Source organism: Mastigoproctus giganteus, chromosome 3 (assembly GCF_048544385.1).
Source record: "Mastigoproctus giganteus isolate SK-2022 chromosome 3, ASM4854438v1, whole genome shotgun sequence".
Classification (NCBI taxonomy): Eukaryota; Metazoa; Arthropoda; class Arachnida; order Uropygi; family Thelyphonidae; genus Mastigoproctus; species Mastigoproctus giganteus.
Window position 1 is genome coordinate 205,477,475 of NC_143577.1, and position 11,695 is coordinate 205,489,169.

The 11,695-nt window shown below is 34.1% G+C and overlaps 1 protein-coding gene across 1 annotated transcript; it reads right to left on the minus strand.

The window, feature by feature from the left end:
- Nucleotides 1-2,564: 2,564 nt before the first annotated feature.
- On the minus strand, nucleotides 2,565-5,367 carry LOC150088622 (uncharacterized). The gene is made up of 4 exons (XM_090369594.1): nucleotides 5,331-5,367; nucleotides 4,879-4,941; nucleotides 4,554-4,591; nucleotides 2,565-3,392 (listed from the first exon to the last, which is right to left on the minus strand). Exons 2-4 carry the CDS (start codon nucleotides 4,898-4,900, stop codon nucleotides 3,015-3,017), a joined length of 438 nt encoding a protein of 145 aa, XP_090225720.1. The 5' UTR covers nucleotides 4,901-4,941; nucleotides 5,331-5,367; the 3' UTR covers nucleotides 2,565-3,014.
- Between the last annotated feature and the right edge of the window lie 6,328 nt (nucleotides 5,368-11,695).

Below are 11,695 nucleotides of genomic sequence, written 5' to 3' on the forward strand. Positions count from 1 at the left end.
GTCTGCTTATTCAGCTGAATTTTTCCAAAAATGTGAAAATTCTGATCTTCATAAAGAGAAGGAAAGGATTGAGTGATCGATTTATTATATCTTAATATGTGGCCCATCCTTCGGATGGACTAACGTCATTCCATGGATTTGTGAGATTGGAGAAAGGGCGCTTTCCTTCGGCTAGTGTGACATGCATATGTTTTTTCATTTTCATGGATTTTTTTTAAATGGCAAGTGCTTTTGTGATCACGATTCTATCTTGTATGAAGCTTGATTTTTCCACCCTTTTATCTATTTATTTTTCTTCAAAAATAGTTCAGAGCCCTACCATGTCCACCATACTTTGGATCTACTGGTTACGATGATCGCATTTGTAGTACCATAAGAGATAATATGATTCAGTCATCTGGTCATGAGGGTTATTATAAGTTCAGGATGACATTTTTCGAGAGCCTTCAAGCGTAAGATGGTTTCAGCACGTATGCATTTCTGTTTGTTTAAAAACTTCGGGCTGATAATTGTCTTTCACGCTGCTTGCTTCAGTTGATTGAAGTTAAGACCTGGGATTAGAATTTTGACAGTAATTGGTTGATATGGTCTGACCGGAAAGTAAGTAACGCAGTGATGTTAGTAGATGAAAACAGGAGTCAAGGCGATGGAACCCGCTAATTGGGTTATGATTTATAAGAGTCATTCCCAGTGCAGTGCGCTAGTGAATTGTGCCTTATGATTGCTGCCTTCGGGAGGGAGGTTGAAATTGCCATACACACAACGTGATGTGTTCGGATGAATCTCATTAAAGAGCCAAATAATGCACTCCTCAGTGATATTAGTATCAGAAATTGGGGTGGAGATATAAATAATATAAAAATTGATACGCTTTGGAGTCACCCTTTGGTATCACTTTTAATTCATCAAAATTCGGAAACTACTGTAACTCTCAAGGGACAAGGTTTCGGTGTTAAAGAAAATTGTTACCCAACTTTCTCTCCTCCCCGATCTCTTCATGCATATGGTGCTTGAAATCTTGCTTGAACTTCATGCTAGTCAAGCCAAGTTTCAGGAAATGCAGAATAGAATAGCACATACTCCTTTTTGAATAGGCGAATCTTCTTTTTTAATTCGAGTACATATGAATGATCAAGAGCGAGACAGCACTACCAATTCTATTGATATTTGTAGTTATTGCTTCGGTAAATTTGTGTACTGGACTCAGTGAATGTATTTAAAGGTACGAATTGTAAAAAAAAAGGAATTATAGACAAAGCTATTATTTGTCTATAATTTAAGTAACTTAAATCTACGATTTAAGGCTTTTAGAAGAAATAATATGCAAAATGAAAATTATAAACAGTTGTTTTCTTTAGGAATTAGTTTGGCTCCAAATTTTAGTGAAACGAAATCCAGCTGTATGAAAGCTATGATTTTTATTTATAGAAGTCTATTTTACTCTTTCTGATATTTCAGTGTAACGTATTTTAGCTGTACAAGGCCTAGTTATTAGTACGCATGATAATGTATATTTTGGAAAGTCACGATCTGAGTTCGACAAAGACAAAAGTTTAGATCTTTCTTTTCATTTCTTTTCTTCCCACGCTCATTTCTCTTTCATGGGTTTTCATGGGTAATTGTAGAATTGCCTTTGATTCTGTACTTATAAAGAAAAACCACATCATGTTTGTGAATATTTCTGCGCCTACTCAAAAAAACTCCATTTTGTGCTTTTCGCTGTAATATTTTAAAGTGAAGATTTGGTTAAGTAGTTCATTCAGAGTGTACATAGTGAATTTTCATTTCTTACTCGTGCGTAAAAATTTCCGTCCTTTTACAATAAAATATAAAGCATCTCTTGCTCGAGATGCTTTATATTTTAGTGTAACGTATTCCCTTGACTTTACTACCGGTGCGCACTATTTTCAAATGCCAAATGCGAGAAAATTCCAAATGCGAGAAATAAACCAGAGATTCAGACCATATCTGGTTATAGAAAATTTCCTTACATAGTGATTCTTTTGTTGGAACTTATGTATATCGAACATCTCATCCTTCATCAGAACTCTTTCTTATATTTAAAACAGTGGCGTAACTACACAACATAAAATTCATTCATTTATAATGTTATTTCAACTTGTTGTGTTGAGGTTTATGGACAATATTTGTTAGAATATCCTGGAATAAGTTTTTATAAATTTGTCATGGAATAATGTTTTATAAACTTTGTTAATTTTCCATCATATCGGTGTCCATTTTTCTTTCTGTTATTGTATAATTCATTAGATGTTCAGAAATTTAAACATAAAAACTTATCCAGGATACGCTAACAAATATATCGTGTCCTAGTCGTGCAGAATATAATTTTCTGAATACATTCAAAATATTATTACCTCGATAACCGAGGTTTTATATAATACCAGTTAAAAACATAATATTTTTTTAATAAACAAATTAATTAAAATTTGTCAGATCTTACATTGTGCTGTTCACCTTTTTGTTACATGTTTGCTTTTAGTTTAAAAATGTGAAAGTATGTAATTGTCGTCCATCATTTTACTTTTATAATTAATAACACATAAGACTTTCAAATGCTTGCTTTATTATAACACAAAACATGAATATATATATACAGCATCAATAACAACCACCCGGACCACACCATACAACACCACCAGGACGCTGGAAGCGGGGCGAATCACGTGACTTCACGTTTCTCACCCAAAGCAGTTAGTATTGAGCCCGTCACTGCGTCGGTGTATATAGGCTGCCTATCAGATTGTAATAAAACGAGTAGCACACATAAGAAATTTATATACAGTCCCTCTTCTCAAAAGTTCCGCCTTCTATTGAGATATGTAGAACAGGGGACGTCACCCAGTGACGTCACTTCTGATTGCATAATGCTGGTTACGTATGATGTGGATGGATACCGATCGCCAACAAACTTTCTCCATTTTTAACTAACCTGGACAGTCGAGGAAAAGAAAGGGATGGGGCTAGATGGATGGGGGAGGATGGATGGCAGGTCTTTAGCGTCTTCTTCCAGCGATTAGCTGCGCTGCCCTCGCTACATCGTCATCCCTTAAGAATAAGGCGTCTTCGATTCCGATGTTGTCGTTCACATAGTAGAAGTCCCGGGCGTTAGAACATGGCACTGCCTCTTCAGGGAAGGCACACGTAAGGGACAGCTGGTTGAAGACGGTCTGGTTTCCGCAGAAGAAACTAAACTGTTGTAGTTCTTCCTTGCCATCAGCCAGGGTGATGGGATGACAAACATGGAAGATTTGGCAGTTGTTGTCAATATCAGCATAATATCCATAATGGAGCCCTCCACACTGGAAAGTTGTTTTGACGCTACCAACTATTAATTCAGCACCTGCAGGGAGCTCGTAAGCTTGACGCCTTACCTAAGAGATAAAGAAGTAAACAACTTAAAAATTTGCAATTTCTTTTAAACAATAAGATTGCAGATATCAGCGAGACTCAACATATCCCTCATTTATTCGTTTATTTAACTACATTTAATGTAACAAATAATACGCAATTAATATACAATTAATATGCAGTTTTGTTCAGCCAAGAGCTCTAAGTTTTGTAATAATATTAATCTAATACTAATACCTTTGCATGCTGAATTGTCATTCACTAAAATCCAATCGAAACACTAAAATAAAAAAATTAAAAAAGTCAGGAGCTCGAATGAACAACTTTCGGATTCCCGTCCTCATTCTGCATGTAACTAAATAATTGTAGAGATTAATTTAAATGACATAGGGACTGTCGGGAAATGATGTATTATGCACAGAATAGACGATAATTCATCATGCAACGGTGAGCCTTCATGAGGGGAATAAGTTTCTAGTTCTTAGTATTTAAATCTTTACGTTCTTCTATAAAACTAAGCGGATTGAAGGTGAATTTCGTAAACATATGAGACGTTAGTTGTATTAATGTTAGTTCCTCGTTTATATATAGTGAAATAAAAATTGAAATAGTAAAATATAATCAAAAATTATAAATTTTAAGTTAATAAAATATAGTTAATAAAATTAATAATTTAAGTTAATAAAATTTTAAAGAGAGGGGGAAGAGCGCACGAACAGACGGAAAAATAAGATAATAATATTGCAATCTGAATAATATCAGCATTCCATTGTACCATACAGTTCAAATAACAAGGTAGATACTTGTTGCCTGTAGATGAAGGATTTGATCTCTAGGTCTTAATGTTTTTTAGTCCTTGAGAGAGAGAGAGAGAGAGAGAGAGAGAGAGAGCAAGCAGCATAATTGAAACTACAATAATCGCATTATTGGCTTAGAAAGATGCCCGTTAGTTACAGCTGTACAGCTTTGTTATGCCGGGAAGCTCTTATTTCTCCATCCAATCTGTGTAACTTCGTAGCTTACACATACATCTGATATCAATACTTTTGATTTATAGTGTTAAATCATTATTGCTGTAACTAAGCGTTTACAAGGAAAAACAGTAATACGTAACTATAATATTAGATAATTAATATCGATCCTCTATTTAAATAAATCAATAATGAGGCTGAAATTTTACTTACCCTTGGAAGTGCAATAGCAACAGCTATGGTGGTAAGAGCTGTAATTAAAAATGCAGTCATTAGAATACTGAGCATTCGAATTGCGTCACCGTACTCTACCATAGTGCACTAGGAAGGATTAATTGTATTCTCAGAATTTTAACGGAATGGTAACTTTTTAGTTTTAAATCCGTATAAATACAAGAAACATATTATTCATTTATTATTATTTTTTTTTTCTTAAAATGAGTAAACTTGTTAATTCAGCATAGTCTATATTTGGTAGACAATTTAACTTACGATTTTCTTTGTCTATAATAAGAGAAATTAGTCAAAGGCCACTTACCGATAATTATAATAGCCTTCATGTTTAATATGAACTAGACCTCTTTAGGAACTGATCCTGAACCTGCAAAGGAGGAGACAAAATTTTAGTGTACTTTTATGAATTTTTACTTATTTGGGTACTGATTAAGCAACCACGAGTACCAAGAAAAGAAACTAAAACATAAAAATATTGCATTACAGTTTTAAGATAAGATGAAAGCAGTATCTTAAGAATATTATAAGAAACTTATATGCTAAATGAAAATTACTTATCGATAATAAAAGGAAAAGTGAACGAGTAAAAAATATATATATTAATAAAAAAAATAAAGAAATAGTAAAATTCGCACTCTCAGACTAATTTGGTATCCTGGAAGCCGAGAGTTGCATTGCTTGAAGCATGAAATAGTCCATGTTATACAATCGAGGTAGACCAAAATCAGATAGCTAGAAAAGGTCCACGGTACCTACCTAAAAGCTGCAGAGGATGGCACTGGTGATGAACAGAGATGAAGCCCTTTTATATTGAAGTTGTACGCCGCAATACGCATGCGCGTAGCTCGGAGGGTCATCAAGTTGAAGGGTGAGCAAGTCTCATCACCCGAAGTATGTCACTAGGAAGCCTCTGTTCCGTAATAGGCCGAGAACCCTACGGGGTATAGGTGGGGGAAGTCATCAGAAAGTTGGGGAAAGAAATGAAGGGGAAAGGACGAAAGAGAGAGGAGGAGCTGAACGTGATTGTTGTAACCACAAAGTCGAGGATCTAGTTTGGAAAAGGAACGACACATAACCGGTCCCGTTAGACCTACTTTGATACAGGTCGTGACGCGGCCATCTTCTCTCAGAAAAACGTGCTTGCCTATAGTCTCAGCGACGGGAATGTTGACTTGCATTCTTCTCGTGCGGCGAGCCAAGGGAAAGTGTGCAATTAATGACGGCACGCTATTATGGCAAAGCAGGTGTGGGAGGAAGAGTACGGTAGCCCAACTGTGCAACCTGATAAGATTACCGGCTTAGAGTCAGTAAGAGTTTCCACGCCTTTGTGAACGTAGCGCAGGTTGGGAACGAGAAAGTATGTTCGTGCGTAGCAATTATTGCTACTTTCTGGTGGGATCGAATGAAAGGCAATTGATATTTTTGGAGCAGATTGATTGTACATTTTTTTTCCCTCAATGGTTACCAGGCTCCAATTAATCATGGCTGGGTAAATACGTTCTGTGTTTAACCTCTCTCTCTCTCTCTCTCTCTCTCTCTCTCTCTCTCTCTCTCTCTCTCTCTTGTGATGAAATTCGGAAATTACAGAACGTTCTGTTGCTTTCATGAAATTTTTGTAATGCTTTCTTGAAAGTTTTTACATTTCTTTTGCTTATCACTTTTGTACGTCACTACGCTTGTCAATCAGGAGTTTTGCAATTTCATGGTACCCAATTTCATTTTCAGAGTTTTCGTTATAAACTTGACAATTCGAAAATTTAGGATCAATTTTTGTTCTGAATTTATATTCTATCATTAGTAAACATTATGGACTTGCATCATTATTTCATGCAGTCGGTTAACTGAACTGGTGGTTTCTGTTCTGCGATCAGCTTGAATCACTACTAAGTTATTGTTACGTAATTAGAAAAAAAAGCCGGGATGCTGATTTGCTTTGTCAATTGTGTCTGTTCTGGCCGATGTTCAGCCTCCGTATACTGCAGACATAATCATATTACAACTCTCCTGATAGGTTTTAGTAACGGCAACAGTTGCAAAGTCAAGGACATTACGTGACAAAGGTTTTAACCGTCCTTAATTTTCCTTTTGAATCAATACTCTAACGATGTTTTTTTTTTTTTTTTTTTTCTATTCTAGAGTAAGGAGGTGACGACAACTACTGGACAGTCAAATAGAAAGTTACTGTTCGATTTCGTTGAATTCCTTTATGATATTTTCAAGTTTCTTTCATTCAGTGCTGAATTAGTCAATCTCACGTGGTAGCGCATTGTTCGCGGTATCTCAAATGTCTTCCTCGAAAAACAAGGAAATACAGAAGAGATGCACTTTACGGACTTGCACCACAAATAATCAGTAATCCAACTTATCCGCCCCATATCCAAATTTAGGCATCGCAATAGGCGTTTTGTCCGCTCTTTTAGTGAAGAAAGTATCTTTTTTGAGGAAAACATCCTTTATTTCTTAATTTTAAATTAAATTCTTATGGAACGCTTTATTCTTTTCCTTTCTTCAGCAATAAAATTTCTTCATTAAAGAGCAGTTTATTAACAGATATCTTTGTCTTCTTCCCTCCCCTTCCTTTCCTCAGGAACCACCTTTATAGTCAGCCATCCGGGGCTGGGGGAGTAGCTATCACGTTTCAAGAATTAGCAAAATATTAGGGCCTGTGAAGATGGAGAGAGGGACACGGCTGTATCCCAATAAAAAAAAATTTCTAAATATTATAGCAAGAAAACTATATCTAATATTATTATACGTATAATTATTAGTAGAGAGCCACCATACATTATTTCTTATGTTTCCAGTAACGGAGTAACGGAGTGTTGAAAATCGTTTAGTAAATTAAAAATAACAAAAAGGTTGCAAAAGAAATTCTATAGGGCAAACCAGATTAAATGATCTCTATATCGAAACCAAAAATGGACCTTAATTTTGACGTTGTAGATCAGAAATTAGTCATATCGTTCTAGATTATCTAATTGCTTATTTTGATGTACTTTTTAAGTTATATACGAGTAGTTTAGATTTGTTGAATATAGTTTAAAATAAAGATTATATATATATATATATAATGTTTTTACGAGTAAGACATTGGTTTCATGTTAATAAAAACAGAGAGGGGGTTCCTTCGGTGGTCTTTACATAGAGGCCCAAAAATTTAGTTATGTGGCAAAGTGCGGACTCGAACCAATGATATGGTTAGATTTTATTATGTTCTCTAGGCCACAGTCGACCTTCATATGGAAACAAGAAAAGAAATTAGACAATACCGGAAAATATACGTCTTGGAGTGAATGTATTTTTATCCACATATCGTTTTGGGAGGTATGCGATTTATTTAATATATTAAGTGTTAAGCGTGTTTAAAAATTAGTTAGGCGTCAAAGCAGCTAAGCCTGTTAGGTGTCAGTATATTGTGTCGTGTGTTCTGTGGTCGATTTTCCTGTTTGTTAGGTAAAAAATCCGAGTGAAAACTAGACCTCTTTCTGGATTCGAGCTCAGGCTTTTTCTACCCGGTGTTGGGAGGATGGTGATTATATACATTGTGCCACCCGCGAGGACATTTAATAGGTTAATGATTGGATGGACTACATTATAAATTTAATAAACAAATAAAATAAGATTTAAAAATTAGAATTGTTCAATAATTATAAAAGAAATTACAATTATAAAAGATGGAGATAACAATAAATAAATAGTAAGCATTTTTCATGATCAGACGTAGAAAACTCTCCCAAGGGGGAAATACGAAGCAAACCTTAGAAAAAATATAAAGGATTTTAATAATTCTTTGATTTTTTTTATACTCTTACAGTTGTAGGGCTTTCAGTGATTTCACCGTTGTGCTATGCTTAAACAGAATATATACTGGGCACACATTAGATTAAAATTGAACACATTGAACAGTATAGGTGACCGTTGTAAAGAAGGGTTAACATTCTCTAATTATATAAATAAATAAATTTTCTGTTTATACTCCAGGACGGAGTTTACAAGATACAGAGAATACAAGAACAACGCTATATGTTAGAAATCATATGTTAAGTTTTTCTTTCATGTTTGCCATACTTTACTGTTGAGACAAACACAAACCAATAATGTTATTACATAATTCCTGTCATGATAGTATTATGGAGATCCGCTTTAAAAACCATTCCATGAATTTCTTTGGGGAGATAACAGTCAAGGAATGAGATAGTACCCGGACAGTCATGATAAACGGGTGCGCGGAATGCACACATAAACTTAGTGTTTGATAAATGTCTACCTAAAAGTCGATTTTTATCTGATAGGAAACCTTCTCACTGTACTCCAAACACCAATCATGTCACCATTCTTTATGTTGCAGCATTCATTTCAGAAGGAGCTATTTCAGTAGATGTCTACAGTAAACCTGATGGCGACAGAAAATCAAAATAATTTTAAACTAGTTATTTAAAAATATGAAGTTTAAATTATCTTATGATTAAATTCTATTTAACGATAATTCCAAACGCGACAGGAATGGAACGTATAGTGTGTATAATATAACGTAGAGCAGACGGTTGAATTTGAATTTCTGAAGATCGCAATTTTATAAGGAGAAATGGTTTGTTTCCTACAGGATAAGAGTAAAACGGGATTAATGAAAAATAAATAAATTCGATGAGTGTAAATTTTAGCGGTGAAATGATGCTATTTGGAAGATAACTGTTTCTAATATAGTTTAGATTAAGAAAAAATCAATTGAGTTTTTCCTTTTTTGATGAGAAACTGAAGTTAAGCATACTTTTGTTTTCACAGTGACACAAGGCGAATAAAATAATTATTTGTCCATCTGTCATCGAGCATACAACGCTTTATTTTTCATTTCTTTGAAGTAGAGGACTGTGTTGCTGATATGTTTTTTTTTTAAATTATCGTGAAATTATTTTATAAAGGACAGGTTGGTGGAAAAGTCAAGAAGCATGATTAATATAAATATTTATGAAGTTAATATAATATCTGTTTGTTTATATCAAGTTATCCAGATCAAAGCAAAAGCCCGAATAAAAAACTGGAATTAATCAATTAGCATACAAAATTCCGGAATGCTGCAGACACCGCTTGTCAACATAAGAACCTTTGGGTAAAATTACTTAGCCCATAAGAAAAACTGTTCTCATGATTGTCCGCAAGGGTGATGCAATGGGAGTGATGCAAAGTGTTCACGATTCTTTAAGGTCAGGTAAACTTAATTTAATTGTACCTTCACTATAAAAAATCGGAATAAAGAAAAAAAAATGATTTCCTGGAAGATCGATCGGTGACCGGGTTATCACCAAATGACTATTGAATCATTTGTACAAGAATTAAAGATAAATCCGAATTGATAAGTAAAAGTTTTACGATGTGAATAAAATTTGGATAATTTTTGAAAGGATCTAGTTGCAAGTTGTTCAATAAAATTAAAGCGCTGAGTAATTGCGCTATTTTTGCCGTAATTAGTTCGGTATTAGATTGAAAAGAGATAGAGTGTGATCGAATTTAAATGAAAACAACAAAATAAGTTCTATTTTCTACGCAAACTGTATCTAAGATTTTTTGTTGTAAAAGCTTATAAACAAATGAAGTTTGATCAGAGTTCGCCTGTTTTGTAAATAAGATAAGGAAAATCTTTGGAGACACATACAGTAATGTTTCCTATGGAAAAAAAATAGCGCAATCTAATTTTAATAGTAATCTCATGCACTTTTTTTTAAAAATATTTTTAAACTTCTGAGAAAATATTTTGCTGGGCCCATACAAGGACTGCATATTCAAGACGATATCGAGATATTGTATCTCTTTCTCTCCCAACGTTTTTCACTCCGTGCACGCTAATCCCTTAGCCGTATGCGGCTGTGGAGGGACTGTTGCCTATCTTCAACAAAGAAAAATAAATAAATAATAGATTTGTTTCATTTATTTTATCTTTCTCCGGCATGATGTAAAATAAATAAATAAATAAAAAAAGACCGTAAGACAGTTTGTTATGAGTTATTATTCGACTTGAAACCGTTACTTAGAAAATCTGCTACGGTGTTCCATTTCGAGAATTGGATGATGATACATTGGATGTTAAGAGATTAATTCAAGTTTTAATTTTAAATTAAAATTGGTTTATACGTAATTACAAAGAATTTGATAAATTTGCAATAATAGAAGTTAAAGAAACGTGCAGGCCTCTTGATTTCACTTGCGGATTCTCTTTATGCTTTCAAAAGGAAACGCTCGCTTTCTTAATTTATATGCAAAAAGCAAATCATTTTCCTTCAGCCATGTCCACTTGCACCATTCTGCCATTATGTACTATTTAAAGCATTCTTTCTTGCTGTGCGTAATTCTTGTTGGATAAATATAGCATCGTTTGCACGCGCGCGCACGCACACAGAAATCAAGACTATCCTCTACTGTTGTCTATAAACAGACATCTTACGCCCCTTTAGTTGAAATGGTTCTCAATTCTCTTCAGACTACACCCTTTATATCTAAACAACACCCAACGTGGTTGTCACAAACAGTTAAGGTGGTCAGTAAGAGAATAAGGCAGGGATGGTGAATAAGAGAGAGAGAGAGAGAGAGAAGTTAGTGCCCGACATTCTACAGACAATCGTGACCGCAATGACAACTGAATGAGATGAGGTTAGCAACGTGTGGGTCAAGATTGCAACGAAGGTAAAGGCTGCAAAGCTTTTACCTGGAATTTTTTCATGTAATTCTTTGTAAATTAAGAGCGTATGGTTTTCAGAAGTGATTTGTTTATAAAAATACTAAAATTGTAAGTATTATCAAGACTTGCTAATACTTTATTTTATTTGCATATTCCAATTAAATAGAAGATTAAATATTCCGATTAAATTTACATAGTCCAATTAAATAGAGGTATATTACAAATATGCCTGATTACCTATCCTCTGTATTTATTGAATAATGCTACTTCATTAATGTTGGGATTAAATAACTTTAGTGAATCATAAATTAATTTAATTAATGGAATAAATTAATTATATTATTCATAATTAAGTAAATTTCTGTTGAAATTTACTTAATTTATGCTTCACACTTTCGTGATTAATGAATTCTCCTATGTAAATAACCGAAATCTATTTCAAAAGTAGTGA

Excerpts from the sequence above, each read along its gene's own strand:
- LOC150088622 (XM_090369594.1), bottom strand. The coding sequence starts at position 4,900 with ATGAAGGCTATTATAATTATCG. Across the intron at positions 4,592-4,878 it reads GAAGGCTATTATAATTATCG|CTCTTACCACCATAGCTGTT; the intron begins GTAAGTGGCCTT and ends TTTTAATTACAG. Across the intron at positions 3,393-4,553 it reads TTGCTATTGCACTTCCAAGG|GTAAGGCGTCAAGCTTACGA; the intron begins GTAAGTAAAATT and ends TTTATCTCTTAG.